This window comes from Scyliorhinus canicula, chromosome 12 (assembly GCF_902713615.1).
Source record: "Scyliorhinus canicula chromosome 12, sScyCan1.1, whole genome shotgun sequence".
In the NCBI taxonomy this organism is placed as follows: domain Eukaryota; kingdom Metazoa; phylum Chordata; class Chondrichthyes; order Carcharhiniformes; family Scyliorhinidae; genus Scyliorhinus; species Scyliorhinus canicula.
Genome location: NC_052157.1, coordinates 66,930,355 through 66,947,486, shown reverse-complemented (window position 1 = coordinate 66,947,486; position 17,132 = coordinate 66,930,355). Strand labels below are relative to the sequence as shown.

General features: G+C 54.1%; 1 protein-coding gene across 3 annotated transcripts in view; it reads right to left on the bottom strand.

The window, feature by feature from the left end:
• The window catches only part of LOC119975206 (flocculation protein FLO11-like), an 88,980-nt gene that overhangs the window by 43,605 nt on the left and 28,243 nt on the right, over positions 1–17,132 (bottom strand). For all 3 annotated transcript variants that reach the window (XM_038814821.1, XM_038814819.1, XM_038814820.1), the window contains exons 3-6: positions 10,068–10,205; positions 3,596–3,739; positions 1,596–1,763; positions 735–797 (exon numbers count right to left, since the gene is read on the bottom strand). In XM_038814821.1, the coding sequence (XP_038670749.1) occupies positions 735–797; positions 1,596–1,763; positions 3,596–3,739; positions 10,068–10,205 (513 nt within the window). The remainder of the gene's footprint in view (positions 1–734; positions 798–1,595; positions 1,764–3,595; positions 3,740–10,067; positions 10,206–17,132) is intronic.

Here is a 17,132-nt window from a genome sequence, read left to right as displayed (position 1 = left end):
TACCTCTCCTGGGAATGTTTGACGGCGACAGTGTAGTGGGAGCTTTACTCTGTATTTAACGCCATGCTGTTCCTGTCCTGGGAGGTTTGATGGGGACAGTGTAGAGCGAGCTTTACTCTGCATCTAAACCCATACTCGACCTGACCTGGAGTGATTGATGGGGTCACTGCAGACGGAGCTTTCCACAGGAACAGTTGGAGGCCCATTCAGCCCCCTCAAATTAGTTACACAGGAACAGAAGGAGACCATTCAGCCCTTCGGCAGTGTTGCACAGCAACAGCAGGACGCTCATTCAGTGCACTCAAACTAGTTACGCAGTGTGAGGAGGAGACCATTCAGTCCCTCATGACTGTTACACAGTGTGAGGAGGAGGCCATTAACCCCTCGCGATGGTTAAACGCAAATGTGAAGAAGAGACCATTCAGCCCCTCGGGTTTGGTACCCAGGAAGAAGAGGAGACCATTCAGCCCCTCCAGACTGTTACAAAGGGTGAAGAGGAGACCATACATCCCCTCCGGACTGTTACACAGTGTGAAGCGGAGGCCATTCAGCCCCTCCGGACTGTTCTACAGGGTGAAGGAGTGACCATTCAGCCCCTACGGACCGTTACACAGGGTGAAGAGGAGACCATTCAGCCCCTCTGGGTTGTTTCCCAGGGTGTTGAGGAGGTCTGTAACTTGGACAGTGCCTGTGAATTTTAAATTTTTAGTCTTGGAGTAAGAGGTTATTCTTACCTTTGCTACTGGCCGTCCTTCTGCTGCTGGACTCTGACGTCACCGGGCTACTCATCATGATTCCTTATCAACCAATCAAGGAAGGGGGAAGAAATAACACGGTCATTAAACAGAAAATGAGATGTAGATCATCCCAGATTCATTCCCAGACGCATTCAATTGGGCACAGGACGCATCCAATCACAGGATCATTGTTTGTGAATCTATAGGTTCTGTTAGAATCAGAGAGGCTGACAGTACATAACGAGACCATTCTGTCCAACTTCCCGGTGCTAGCACTTTGTGCGAGATATCTTATTGATCCTCCTGCTGAACCCGATGTGCTACTGTCTCCCCATTGTCCTGCTCATTGTTCCACTTCAAGTATTTCCCAGCTCTGCCTTTTTAAAGTTCCGACCTGTTTCCACAGCCCTTTCAGGCAGCACCTTCCAGATCACAACTCGCTGTGTAAAATAATATTTCCTCATCTCCTCCTCTCCGGTTCTTTTACCGACTCTCTTCAATCTGTGCCCCCTCTGGTTACCCACCCTCCTGCCAACTGGAAAGGGTTATGGTGCTGAATTTAGTTTTAATGTGGTTTAAAAAAAAGCTTCCACTATCCCTATTTGGAACTCTCAGTGTCATGTCCCTTTCACTCTGTTTCTGTCATTCATTTTATTTGTCTTCTTTCGTTCCTGCTCTCTCTTCCTCTCTTTCATGCTTCCCTTCCCTATTCTCTTTGGCTTCCTCTCTCATGCCCTGCCTTCCCCTTTTTCTGACTCTCGATCTTTCAAGTTATGGTGTTGATCAATTGCCCTCCGCTCAGGGCCTGTGCCCCCATTCCCCTTGCCAACCCCCACCCCGCCCCACCCCACAGGTTACCTGGCTCCGGTGTGGAGGTGCCTCTCTCAAGGTCACCATTGCAGAAGTCCCCCGTGCAACACATGGGAAGCTCGTTAAAGCGGATGCTGAATTCAATCATGCTGTCGACTGCCTGGCAGATTTGCTCAGAGACACAGCCCTTGGCGAAACAACCATTACCTCCCGACACTAGAAACAGACAGGAAAGAGGTTGAATAAAAATAAAATACTGCAGATGTTGGAAATCTGAAATAAACACTCAAAATGCTGGATAAACTCCGCAGGTCTGGCAGCATCGGTGGGATTAGAACAAAACTGACCTTTCTACAGAACTGAAGAGTGGTATGAATGTGATTAATTATTTACTGGGGGGTGGGGGCGGGCACAGAATAGAACTTTCATCTCCATCTTGACCATTTTGTTTCCTGTGATTCAGTTCCCTTTGCTTGTCCCAATACTTTGCCACCCCACCCCCACATGGCAACACTGCCTTATTCAGTGTTACTCACCCTGTGCACTGACCTTGGTTTTCCTATGAACACATTCTCCTGACCTACCTTTGCAACTATTAACACTCTTCAATCCCGAATGGCACCGTAAAAAGTCCCTTTGTCTCATGGCTGTGACATGTTAGTCAATCTCTCCTTAGTTCTGACCTAATCACTGGCTTTTCATTCTGCCCCACAACACTCCCCCTCTCCAAGAATGTAACTCATCACATCTCTACTCCCTTCTCAGTTCTGTAGAAGGGTCATACAGATTTGAAACGTTAACTCTATTCCCCTCTCCACAGATGTTGTGGGAACTGCTGAGTTTATCCAGCATTTTCTGCTTTTACAGCAGAGGTTGGAGACTTGAGGGGATTACACTGCAGCTGCTGCTCTTTCTAAGGAGCACATTTGTGATAAGTGTGCTGGCCTGTTAAATAAATAATGGAGCTATGCAATGGAGCAGATATAATCATAGAATTAACAGTGCAGAAGGAGTACTGTACTGTGCTGTACTGTTCTATTCTAAGGAGGTAATTCAGCCCATCGAGTCTGCACCGGCTCTTGGAAAGAGCACCCTACCCAAACCATACCTCCACCCTATCCCCATAACCCAGTAACCCCGCCCAACACTAAGGGAAATTTTGGACACAAAGGGCAATGTAGCATGGCCAATCCAGATAACCTGCACATCTTTGGACTGTGGGAGGAAACTGGAGCACCCGGAGGAAACCCACGCAGAAATGGGGAGAACGTGCAGACTCCGCACAGACAGTGACCCAAGCCGGGAATCAAACCTGGGACCCTGGAGCTGTGAAGCAATTGTGCTAACCACTATGCTACTGGGGGCAGCAGGGTGGCACAGTGGTTAGCATTGCTGCCACACGGCGCCGAGGTCCCAGGTTCGATCCCGGCTCTGGGTCACTGTCCATGTGGAGTTTGCACATTCTGCCCGTGTTTGCGTGGATTTTTCTCCCACAAGCCAAAGATGTGCAGGGTAGGTGGATTGGCCACGCTAAATTGCCCCTTCATTGGAAAAAATTAATTGGATACTCTAAATTTTTTTAAAAAGCAATATGCTACCGTGATGCCCTAGATGGCAGCGTTTTGCGAGTGTACATGTCTTTGGATCACCCAGGCTGCATGAGATGAAGTGACATTTGAACTTGTGTGTTGGGTTTGCAGTATTTTTGATGGAAGCCACCAGGGAACATCAAAGAACACCTTGTCATCAAAGGTGGCCAGGGAACATTTGACATTCACCAGAAAGGACAGTTCTCAGGTAAAGAAGGTGTGGCACACTCTCAGTGCAGGCACTATAGCGTACCAGACTGGTTTATTGAGCGTGCATACCGGAGGCCTGGGGCTCAAACCCACCACCTCCTGACTCAGTGATGAGATGCACCCTGAGATGCACCGAATCATTCTCAGGCCTGGGAGTCAGGCTCAGAGACAAGGATCAAACTCAGAAATAAATGGTTTAAAAAGAAATTCATTGAAAGCCTCACGACACTGGCAGGGGATTGTACGCACCCAGGGCCTCGAAGCCTGACACATTCATGCAGCGATTCTCTGCCCCAACGCAGTCCACTGTCTGTTCAGAGGCGCTGCAGGAATCAGACGAGCTGTTAAAACACCCTCGACATTGCAGTCCATTCACTGTGTTGTTCCGAGGCGCTGAAATACAAAGCAGAACGATAATTGTTTATGGATCACAAACAAACATCAGTTCTGTATTTCTCAACTGGCCGACTGTTTCCAATGAAAAGATGCCTTCAATTCATGATCTTTAGTTGTAGTGCATGGCAAAGGGAGGAGGCCAATCAGTCCCTTGGTGTTGTTCCAGCGTTTACTTCTATCATTCCTGGTCAGCATCTGAGATACCCAACATAACTCCATGTCGTGTCATAACCTTAACCTCCAGTTATCTCAGTCCTGGTTCCAGCACCACAGAGAATACTGTTGTCATAATAGCCACTCATGTATATAATGAGATGCAGGCAGGCAGTGATTGACACATAGGATGACCAATGAACACACAACATAGAACAACCAATCACCAGACAAGACACCACCACTATAAAGCTCACAGGGCATTAAGACTCCCGCTCTTTTTCGGGACCCAGACACTGAGACAGTCAGAGTGCACAAGGCAGTGGACATTATTGCCATGTGGTAGCTAGTAAGTCTGGTCAAACCAGTAAGAGGTCGTCAGTAAGATTAGTAAAGTGTCAACCCACAGGCGAACATGTACAGACGTTCATAGTTTAAATAAAACCGTGTTGGATCATCTCCGGTGTTAGATGTTTGTGTCTAGCTTCCCTGCATCCAGTTGCAGTCAACGTCAAACCCACCCACCTAACACATCATGGTACCAGAGTGCTATTAATCCTGCCGAACCTACCTCGAGTAAATCTGCAACGACCAGAAAGCGGCCATCCAGCTAAATGGAAAACATCCAGCCTCCTCCGCAGCTCCGCATCTCCGGCAACCTCGCCGCCAATTGGAAGATCTTCAAGCAAAAGTTCCTCCTGTATATCGAGGCCTCTGACTTCGAGGCAGCATCAGATGCAAGGAAGATCGCGCTATTTCTCTCGACAGTGGGGGATCACGCCATCCATATCTACAGCTCGCTTAGGTTTGCCGATGGCGAAGACAAGACGTAGTTTAAAACTGTCCTGCTGAAATTCGACAGTCACTGCGACATTGAAGTGAATGACAGCTTTGAACGGTACATCTTCCAACAGAGACTTCGGGGTAAGGATGAACCTTTTCAGTCCTTCCTGACCCAGCTCCGCATCCTAGCGCAGTCATGCAATTACGGTTCAGCGGCTGATTCCATTATCCGGGATCAGTTCGTTTTCGGGGTCCACTCCGATTCCCTGCAGCAGCAGCTCCTTAAAATAAAACAGCTAACTCTCTCCGTCGCGATTGAGATGTGCGTGGTCCATGAGCATGCCAAGAATCGTTACTCCCACATCAAGGCGGCGGAAAATGCGAAACGGCCACTCTCCTCGATGCTCAAGCCTTGTATTTGTTCAATGGTCTACACCTGTTCTGCCTCGTGGGAGGTCAGCAAAACTGGCCTCCCACGAGGCAGAACGGGTGCAGGCCATTGAACAAATACAAGGCTTGAGCATCAAGGAGAGTGGCCGTTTCGCATGCTTTTCCCAGGTCCCGATGCATGCGCGCCACAGCCGGGTGGACGACGAGGCCGACAACCCTAATGCGCAGGTGCGTACGTCGGCCGACCACACTGCGCATGCGCGTTGGCGCACGGAACACGCTGACGTCAGCGTTATGACATGTCCAAATTGTGGCTCCGCCCATTTAAAGCGAAAATGTACAGCCAAGGGACGGCGATGCCTACAGTTTGAGAAGCCTGGCCATTACGCGGCCTGCTGCAGGTCTGTTCCACCGATTATCAGCCAGCGGTCCCAGATAGGGCATAGAAGTATCCGTTTGGTACAACAAGACATGCAGGATACTGATCCCGACAGCCCAACGGATCCCGATGCTGATTGCTTTGAATCTCCATATCGGGTGGGCATCATAACTGAAGTGTTGGCTAGTGTAGGCTTGAGAGATGAACAGACACTTCCAACACAGATGAAGGTTCAACTCAATTTTATTAACTACTTCTAACTAACTAACACACGTTGACTGTGGGTCTAAATAATGCTAACTTAAACTAGAGACCGAAGCCTTGTCCGAACCAGTTGATTCTCTCAGCACGTGTTGTGAGTCTGTGCTGGGCTGAATGAGTTCTTGTTACACTCAGAGGCAGCATCCAGAATGAGCAGGAACCATGGTGCCCTCTGCCTTTATAGTGTGTGTGTTCTAACTGGTAATTGGCTGCGGTGTTTGTACATGTTGATTGGTCCCTGTGCGTGTCCATCAGTCTGTGTCTGCACCATGATATATTGGTATATATTATGACAATAACTACACGCGAGCTGGTCACCACTGCACCGGCAACCCGCCTTTCGATCCTCAGTGTGGATCCCGACGATGAGTGGTGTGCTATCCTCACAGTCAACCAGGCTCGCATCCGATTTAAACTGGACACCGGCGCGTCTGTGAACCTCATATCGCAGTCAGATCTCGACAGCATCCGTGACCGACCAAGCATTCTTCCACCAGCCTGCCAACTCTTCGACTACAATGGCAATGCCATAGCTGCCAGTGGATCACGTCGGCTAAGGTTATCTCACAAGGAATTCAAGGCAACCTTACGATTCGAGATCATTCGGTGTAACAGGGCGTCCCTGCTCGGTGCTCGTGGCTGAAAGCTCCTGAATCTGCTCCGGCGAGTCCACACCATGTACACGACACCGCCGCAATGCCAGCAACCCCGCCTGTCCACGACACCGCCGCAATGCCAGCAACCCCGCCTGTCCACGACACCGCCGCAATGCCAGCAACCCCGCCTGTCCACGACACCGCCGCAATGCCAACAACCCCGCCTGTCCACGACACCGCCGCAATGCCAGCAACCCCGCCTGTCCACGACACCGCCGCAATGCCAGCAACCCCGCCTGTCCACGACACCGCCGCAATGCCAGCAACCCCGCCTGTCCACGACACCGCCGCAATGCCAGCAACCCCGCCTGTCCACGACACCGCTGCAATGCCAGCAACCCCGCCTGTCCACGACACCGCCGCAATGCCAACAACCCCGCCTGTCCACGACACCGCCGCAATGCCAGCAACCCCGCCTGTCCACGACACCGCCGCAATGCCAGCAACCCCGCCTGTCCACGACACCGCCGCAATGCTAGCAACCCCGCCTGTCCACGACACCGCCGCAATGCCAGCAACCCCGCCTGTCCACGACACCGCCGCAATGCCAGCAACCCCGCCTGTCCACGACACCGCCGCAATGCCAGCAATCCCACCTGTCCACGACACCGCCGCAATGCCAGCAACCCCGCCTGTCCACGACACCGCCGCAATGCCAGCAATCCCGCCTGTCCATGACCCCGCCGCAATGCCAGCAACCCCGCCTGTCCACGACACCGCCGCAATGCCAGCAACCCCGCCTGTCCACGACACCGCCGCAATGCCAGCAACCCCGCCTGTCCACGACACCGCCGCAATGCCAGCAACCCCGCCTGTCAACGACACCGCCGCAATGCCAGCAACCCCGCCTGTCCACGACACCGCCGCAATGCCAGCAACCCCGCCTGTCCACGACACCGCCGCAATGCCAGCAACCCCGCCTGTCCACGACACCGCCGCAATGCCAGCAACCCCGCCTGTCCACGACACCGCCGCAATGCCAGCAACCCCGCCTGTCCACGACACCGCCGCAATGCCAGCAACCCCGCCTGTCCACGACACCGCCGCAATGCCAGCAACCCCGCCTGTCCACGACACCGCCGCAATGCCAGCAACCCCGCCTGTCCACGACACCGCCGCAATGCCAGCAACCCCGCCTGCCCACGACACCGCCGCAATGCCAGCAATCCCGCCTGTCCACGACACCGCCGCAATGCCAGCAACCCCGCCTGTCCACGACACCGCCGCAATGCCAGCAACCCCGCCTGTCCACGACACCGCCGCAATGCCAGCAACCCCGCCTGTCCACGACACCGCCGCAATGCCAGCAACCCCGCCTGTCCACGACACCGCCGCAATGCCAGCAACCCCGCCTGTCCACGACACCGCCGCAATGCCAACAATCCCGCCTGTCCACGACACCGCCGCAATGCCAGCAACCCCGCCTGTCCACGACACCGCCGCAATGCCAACAACCCCGCCTGTCCACGACACCGCCGCAATGCCAGCAACCCCGCCTGTCCACGACACCGCCGCAATGCCAGCAACCCCGCCTGTCCACGACACCGCCGCAATGCCAGCAATCCCGCCTGTCCACAACACCGCCGCAATGCCAGCAACCCCGCCTGTCCACGACATCGCCGCAATGCCAGCAATCCCGCCTGTCCAAGTGCCAGCGTCTCCTGCTCCACCTCTGCGGCGATCGATCAGAATTCTGCGCCCGCCTCAAAGGCTGAATCGATAGACTTTACTTTTGTAGATTTCATTCACTTTGTTCTGTATCTGCACGATAGACACCTTCCCATGTATATATGTTCGTTCACTCACCGTTTGCACATAGTCACGCATGTATATACCTTCACGTTTCATAACTTTTTTTTTTAAAAGGGGGAGATGTCATAATATCCACTCATGTATATAATGAGATGCAGGCAGGCAGTGATTGACACATAGGATGACCTATGAACACACAACACAGAACAACCAATCACCAGACAAGACACCATCACTATAAAGCTCACAGGGCATTGAGACTCCCGCTCTTTTTCGGGACCCAGACACTGAGACAGTCAGAGTGCACAAGTCAGTGGACATTATTGCCATGTTTTAGCTAGTAAGTCTGGTCGAACCAGTAAGAGGTCGTCAGTAGGATTAGTAAAGTGTCAACCCGCAGCTGAACATGTACAGCCGTTCATAGTTCAAATAAAACCGTGTTGGATCATGTGTTAGACGTTTGTTTCTAGCTTCCCTGCATCCAGTTGCAGTCAATGTCACACCAACCCGTCTAACACATCAACTGTAGGCAGAGATTTACTCTGTACCTGTTCTGCGAGTGTTTGATAGGGACAGGGTAGAGGTAGTTTACTCTGCATCTAACTCTGTGCTGTATCTGTCCTGGGAGTGTTAGATGGGGACAGTGTAGAGGGAGCTTTACTCTGAAACTAATTCTGTGCTGTATCTGTCCTGGGAGTGTTTTATGGGGACAGTGTAGAGGGAGATTTGCTCTATATCTAACCCCTGTGCTGTACCTGCCCTGGGAGTGTTTGATGGGGACAGTGTTGAGGGAGCTTTACTCTGTATCTAACCCTGTGTTGTATCTGTCCTGGGAGAGTTTGATGGGGCCAACATCGAGGGAGCTTAACTCTGTATCTAACTCTGTGCTGTACCTGTCCTGGAAGTATTTGATGGGGTCAATATCGAGGGAGTTTTACTCTGAAACTAACTCTGTGCTGTATCTGTCCTGGGAGTATTAGATGGGGACTGTGCGGAGGAGTTTTTCTCTGCATCTAACTCTTGTTGTACCTGTCCTGGAAGTGTTTATGGGGACAGAATACATGAATCATAGAATCATAACATTGACAGTGCAGAAGGAGGCCATTCGGACCATCGTGTCTGCACCGGCCCTTGGAAAGAGCACCATTCTTAAGCCCACGCCTGCACCCTATCCCCGTAACCCAGTCACCCCATCTAACCTTTTTGGGCTCTAAGGAGCAATTTATCATGGCCAATCCACATAACCTGCATATCTTTAGACTGTGAGAGGAAACTGCAGCACCTGGAGGAAACCCACGCAGACACGGGGAGAAAGTGCAAACTCCACACAGTCACCCAAGGCCGGAATGGAACCCGGGTACCTTGAGTTGTGAGGCAGCAGTGCTAACCACTATGCCACCATGCTGCCCTGGAACCCGGGAAGTTTCACTCTGTATCTCTGTATCTAAACCCATGTTGTACCTGACCCGGGAGTGAGTGTATGTTCAGGACAGAGAAAGCCTTCCTCTGCATTTAGTCCCGTGCTATACCTATCTTGAGAGTATATGATGGAGATAGTGAAGAGAGGGCTTTATTCTATATCTATATCTGTGCTGTCCTTGCCCTGGGAGTTTTTGTTGGGGAAAGTGTAGAAGGATTTTTACTGTCTATCTAACCCCGAGCTGTACTTCTCCTGGAAATATTTGATGGGGACAGTGCAGAGGGAGCTTTACTCTGTATTTAACCCTGTGCTGTACCTGTCCTGGGAGTGTTTGATGGGCGTAGTGTAGAGAGAGCTTTACTCTGTATCTAACCCAATGTTGTACCTGTCCTAGGAGTGTTTGATGGGGACAGTGTGGAGGGAACTTGGCAGTGTTGGTTTTGTTCAAGTGCAGCACAAATTGGTGGGCAATCTCATTATCAGATTAATCTATCAGACTATGAATTGAATTGTGATACAATGGAACCTTACCTGTATCTCTCTGTGTATTACAGCGATCAGTGTCACAACAATTGCTGCTCTGGGAGATGACCACACTCCCACAGTTAAAGGATATCGGATCAGAGCACGGACCACAGGAATTACTAATCCGCTTTGTGGTCAATCCCCCTGAAAACAAGCAAAGGTTTTAGCTACAATTTCACAAATACCCTTCATCTCTGAAGAAAGGAATGAGAGAAAGATGGTGTTGAGAAAGGGTCAGAGAGTGAGAAAGAGTAAGAGCGCAAGAGAGAGAATGAGCAAAAGGAAGAGAGTGAAAGTGATAAAATGGAAAAGAGAGAATGAGAGAAAAAAGTTGGAAAGAGGGAGGGAAAAAGTAGAAAGAGAAAGTGTGGGGAAAAAGAGCGAATTTATGGTCTCCATAGAAACTGATATTTTTATAAAATCTGGTCTTCTAGTTAATCGTGGAATGAATGACAAATCAAGATTTCACCTTTCCAGACATTTACTGAGAATAACAGACTTAAATCAAGATTTCACCTTTCCAGATATTTACTGAGAAAAACATACTTAAAACACTTTTGATTAAACACTATTTTTGCAGACAACCCTGGGCTGGATTCTCCGCAGTTCCGCGCCGAAATCGCGAAACGTGATTGGGCGGAGAATAGGCTCCGACGCCGAAATCGGCTATGACCCCCCCCCCCCCAACACGGGGAAATCGCGGCGCCCGCCGCACGGCCCAGAGAATCGCATTAAGTGCCCCGACGACTGATTCTCTGGGGCCTGAGCGATTCTGCGGCCCGAATAGGCCAAAGTCCCGACGGCATGGTTGTCACCACCGATAAACAAATCGTAATGCCGGCGTGCTGGCTGAGGCAGCTTCGGGAGGAGGTAGGAATTGCCGTGGGGGGCTATGGGCTCCCGTAACAGACACAGGCTGTGCTTTCTGCAGTGGGGGGGGTGGCCTTCCAGGATTGACGGAGGGGAGTGGAAGGGGATGGGGGGACAGGCCGAGCAGTCACAGCCTCCAACATGATAGGGCGGTGCCCACACAGCGACGCCATTACAGCAGCCATCATGTTGGACACCCACGCCGGTCCCTGATTGAACGCAGGGTTAACAGCTATATGGGTGGGTGCCACCCCCCTCCCCGGCCCCCCACTCAACCTGCGGCACCCACCGGGGGAGATGACACAAGGCCACACCGACGGCAGCCCCCAGTGAGGGCAGTGCCATCAAAAGGTGGCCAGGCACGGGGGCACCAACGGGGCCTGGGTGGGTGACATGTGTGGCTGGTGCGTGCGGTGCCAACTGGGGTGACCATGTAGCCCGTGGCACCTGGTTCTGCACGGGTGTATGCGCCATAGTAACATTTTCTCCCCTCACCCCCTGCAGATCATAATGTTTGGGAACCAACCAGCGATGTTGGCTGCCGTGGCAGGGGCCGCTGCTCTGCATGCAGCCCTGTGGCAGTGTCAGCGCAGGCGGCTCAGAGAGGAGGAGGAGGCTGCAGCCGAGGAGCGGGCTGCAGAGGGGCAGGTTGCAGACGGTGAGGCTGGTGGGTCGGCCGGCCGACGTGACGAGGAGGAGAAGGAGGAGGAACGGGACAAGGGGGATGAGGAGGAGGAGGAGGAGGAACAAGACAAGGAGGAGGTGGAGGGGGAGGATGTTGTGGTAGTGCCGAGGAGGCGCCCAATGAAGCCCCTCATGTACAGGCGCCGCATGTCCTTTGAGGAACACCCGGACCAGGCATGCAGGAGAACACTGAGGATGAGCCAGGAAATTGTCGGACACATCTGCCACATGATGGCACACCTGGCACCATGTGGGAGAGGTGGGGGGACGCCCTCTCCCGGTGGCTATCAAGGTGATGGTCGCCCTGAACTTCTACGCCACAGGGTCGTTCCAGTCAGCAATTGGGGACCTGTCCTGCATCTCTCAGGCATCGGTGCACAGGTGCTGTGACCAACGCCCTGTATGCCCTTGCGGACAGGTACATACAGTTCCCTGTGGACCATGCCCACCAAGATGCCCGAGCAGCGGGCTTCTCTGCCGTCGCCAGGATGCCCCGGGTCACCAGCGGATGACAGGCCGATGTTCACGAACAGGAAGGGGTACCACACCATGAACGTTCATGTGGTCTGTGACCACCAGATGATGATTTTGCACGTCTGCGCCCGGTACCCAGGCAGTGTGCATGACTCGTTCATGCTGGTGCAATCATTCATCCCTGGCATGTTCGAGGGATACCCCATCGCTGCGGAGCTGGTTGCTGGGTGACAGGGGTTTACCCGTTGCGATCATGGCTGATGACGCCTATACGGAGGCCACAGTCCGACGAGGAGCACCGCTACAATAATGCCCATTGTGCGACCAGGGTGCCTGGACCGAACTGAAGGTGCCCTCCAGTATGAGTCAAGGAGGGTCGGCCGCATCGTTGTGGTCTGCTGCATCCCCCACAATATAGACCAGAAGAGGGGTGATGTGCTGGAGGAGGATTGAGGCAAGGGCATGCCTCATCAGATGAGGAGGATGAGGGTGAGGGGAACAATGGGCGGGTCATGGGGGATGGCCATGCACAGGAGGCTGCACTCTGCCATCGGGCACGGGACACTTTAGTCAACGCACGCTTCACCAATGGGGGCGTGGGAGGGTTGCTCGGCAGGGGCACGGACATCACAATACCAGACCCCCTCATCACCAGACACACTCACCTCCCACACCACAGAACACTCTCACCTCCTACACCACCGAACCATTAGCATAAATGCTTCACAGCTCCAGTGTTCCAGGTTCGATTCCCGGCTGGGTCACTGTCTGTGCGGAGTCTGCACGTCCTCCCCGTGCATGCGTGGGTTTCCTCCGGGTGCTCCGGTTTCCTCCCACAGTCCAAAGATGTGCGGGTTAGGTGGATTGTCCATGCTAAATTGCCCGTAGTGTCCTAATAAGTAAGGTGGGGGGGGGGGGGGCATGTTGGGTTACGGGTATAGGGTGGATACGTGGGTTTGAGTAGGGTGACCATTGCTCGGCACAACATAGAGGGCCGAAGGGCCTGTTCTGTGCTGTACTGTTCTATGTTCTATGTACACCCCCTCCATTATATATACCTGCGGCACATGGGATGGAGGATGATGAAAGTTCGCTTTGCGATGAGCTCCATGCTCCACATCGTTAGACAATGTCTGACTCATGCTCACAGTAACACATTCCACCTGAACGATCCCTGCATGCGAGCTGGCCAGTCCATCACATGGCCCTGTCGAATAGCTGGGGATGGGGTGATGGGGAAGGTCGGGGTGGTGGTGGTGGGGAGTGATGTGGTGCACCCACTGGGCCTCACCTGGCTACTGGCCCCCACTCCCAGTGGCCAGCACTGACCTCCCCACTCCTACACCCATTAGACGGAGCACGGAGGCAGCTTTCATGGGTGTTAACAGGTGTTTATTGTGAACAATATGCAGCCTGTGCCCTAGCCCCTATAACTAAACTGTGCCCTGCAGCCGTGCCAACTTAACTGGTGTCTAGCTTTCTGGCTTTACGGTCCCTGACACTACACCTGGGTGGTTCTCCAGATGGTACTGCTGCAGTGGTGGCAGCCTGCTGAGACTCCTGCCCTGCGACGAGGGTCCCCGTTGGCGCACATCTCTTGGGGCGGCCCGGCCTGGATGGGCTAGTCTGCTCCTCGGACATCCCGGGTGGCGTTGTACTGACTTGTTCTGCCCGCTGCCCACCAAATGCACCAGGGATAGGAGGGGGAGGGGGAGTCCGAGGTGCTGCAGTGTTCCAGCACCTCCCCTGCAGGAGTCACCGGCATGGACCCCATCAGCCCCTCCTCCCTCGGAGTGCCCAATGGCCCCCGGGCTTCCCCATGGGATGGGGGTGCGAACAGAGCCATCCTCCGAGGCCCCCCCCGCCACCTGCCGCTGCCAGTGCTGGATGCCCGCTCTGGTATCGACCAAGGTCTGAATGTTAGCGGCCATACAGCACATGGATGGGACTGTGCCATCTCCCTCTGGGACAGTGCCACCTCCCTCTGGGACTGTGCGATGCCGGCCAGCACCTGCGCAATGGCATTGACACTCTCAGCCATGGCCTGCTGGGACTGAGCCACGCTGAGTCGCGCCACTGCCGTCTGCAGCTGGCTCTGGCCCAGGGCTGCCAATGAGAGGGCAGTCATGTCCTGGGCCCCGGCCCCCGCCTACACGGAATGCCTCAAGCCTTGCAAAACCTGACCCATGTCTGACACCGTCGCCCCCATTGCCTCCCCGTACCTGCCTCCCCGGACAGGCGCTGGAATGTGGCGACTAGGGGCTTTTCACAGTAACTTCATTGAAGCCTACTCGTGACAATAAGCGATTTTCATTTCATTTCATTTTTCATTTCAACCACGGATACCACCCGTGTGGTTTTGGCCTGGATGGCACGCATGACCGGCACCACTCTCTGCTCCTGCAGGTGGTTGGACTCCTCCATCTGCATCTGCAGATGCTGGAAGCCGGCTGTCACCCCCCTCCTCTGCTCCTTGAGTCTCTGGCTGCACCGGAACTATGGGTGGCCTGGATCTTCCAGGAGCCTGGGACCAGTCTGGGCGGCAGCTGGTTCCTGGGGCCGGGCTGCCCTCTAGCCGTCCAGCCCTCGGCTGCTCTTACCTCCACCTGCTGTACTGGCACGGCTGTGTGGTGCTCACCAGTGAGTGTCCTAGGAACCTCCTCACTAAATTGCCCAACCGAGGTGATAGTCTCTGAGATGCTGGAGGACATAGCAGTGCCGGAAAGTCAATGTCATCATCAGACCCGGGGTCCTGGATCTCCTGTGTCGTGTTGTACTGTATGTCTGTCCCCTGTGTGTACGTCTCCTGGGTCGTGGTGAGCTGTGCGTCTGTCTCCTGTGTGCTGGTCCCCTGGCCGGGGTGTCTGTCCCCTGTGTGCTGGTCCCCTGGTCGGGGTGTCGTGCGTGTCTGTCCCCTGTGTGCTGGTCCCCTGGACGGGGTGTCCTGCGTGTCTGTCCCCTGTGTGCTGGTCCCCTGGCCGGGGTGTCCTGCGTGTCTGTCCCCTGTGTGTACGTCTCCTGGGTCGTGGTGTGCTGTGCGTCTGTCCCCTGTGTGCTGGTCCCCTGGTCGGGGTGTCCTGCGTGTCTGTCCCCTGGGTTATGGTGTCCTGGCTTGTCTTGGGCACAGGGCTGGTGTTCTGGCTGCCCTCCCCATCGGTTCTGGAGTTCCTGGGGTCACCAGCCCTGACACTTGCTGGGGGCGGGGAGCCCCGGATTGCCCGGGCACATCTCTGGCTGGTCCTGGAAGACACCAGACATCATGTATGGTTAGACAGCCGGACGGGGGTGAGGCGGGAGGTGGTGAAGGGGGTGTAGGGTGAGGGCGGTTGAGGTGAGGAGTGAGGGGTGTTTGCGCGGTTGGGCTGGGCACACATGTGTCATAAGGAGCCGTAACCAGGCATGGGAGGTCTCACTTGCTGGCGTGCCTCCGACCTCCGTGACGGTGACCTCCCTCTCCTCCGGCCCACCAACAATGTCCATTGCCCTCTGCTCGGACACGGTGAGGGGACGCAGTTCTGGTGGTCCCCGTCCGGTCTTCTCCCGCTCCCGGCGGTTATGCATGGATTTTCCCTGGGACGAGGTGGCAAATGCAAACAGCACCAGAGTCAGACGGTCCACGCATGCAGCCCAGGGATTGGGTCTCTGATGGCACTGGTGCACAGGGCACATGGCCATAGCCAAAGCCATTACCTTTAGGATTCCCTAAAGGTAAACATGCAGATTGAATCTGTGATTAAGAAAGCGAATGCAATGTTGTCATTTATCTCAAGAGGGTTGGAATATAAAAGCAGCGATGTGCTACTGAGCCTTTATAAGGCTCTGGTTAGGCCCCATTTGGAGTACTGTGTCCAGTTTTGGGCCCCACATCTCAGGAAGGACATACTGGCACTGGAGCGTGTCCAGCGGAGATTCACACGGATGATCCCTGGAATGGCGGGTCTAACATATGATGAACGGCTGAGGATCCTGGGATTGTATTCATTGGAGTTTAGAAGGTTAAGGGGAGATCTAATAGAAACTTACAAGATAATAAATGGCTTAGAAAGGGTGGACGCAAAGAAACTGTTTCTGTTAGGCGAGGAGACGAGGACCCGTGGGCACAGCCTTAGAATTAGAGGGGGTAAATTCAGAACAGAAATGCGGAGACATTTCTTCAGCCAGAGAGTGGTGGGCCTGTGGAATTCATTGCCGCGGAGTGCAGTGGAGGCCGGGACGCTAAATGGCTTCAAGGCAGAGATAGATAAATTCTTGATGTCGCGAGGAATTAAGGGCTACGGGGAGAATGCTGGTAGGTGGAGTTGAAATGCCCATCAGCCATGATTGAATGGTGGAGTGGACTCGATGGGCCGAATGGCCTTACTTCCACTCCTATGTCTTATGGTCTTATGGTCTTATAGCGGCTGGCATGTGTGGGGTCAGCCTTGTGGGTCAGTGTGGGGGTGGGACCGTCCCCCGGGGGGGGGGAGGGGTTGGCAGTCACATGTGTGTGGAGGGGAGGGTAGTTGGTGCCCGGGGATCATTGCTGGGTGCTCACTCTGGCTGCCCTGAGGAGGTTGTGCAGCTTCTTCCTGCACTGGTCTGCAGTCCGGGTCACCACCCCGACGGCGCTGACGGCGGCTGCCACCTCCGCCCAGGCACGCCGAACAACGGCGCCTGCCGACCTCCGACCCGGGATACAGTATCAGCCTCCTCACCTCCACGACATCCAGGAGGGTCTGCAACTCGCCATCCCTAAATCGCGGAGCTGCTCTTCTGGCGGCCATCTAGCTTCGACGCTGTGAGTGCGGGGTGTTGGAGAGTGAGGCGTCGTGTCAATGACGGATCTCGGACGCTTCTCGTTCCACCCGTGCTAGCCTCTGTTGGCAGTTGAGTAGCTCAACCTGGGGGCCCGATGACACCGTCGTGAAACTCCAGGGTTTTCATGACGGCGTCAACACCTAGCCTCATTTTCAGTGAATCCAGCCCCCTATATTTGAACTGCGAACAGAACGTGAAACACAATTGAAAAACATCCACTATTGACTTCTGATTGCGACATGTAGG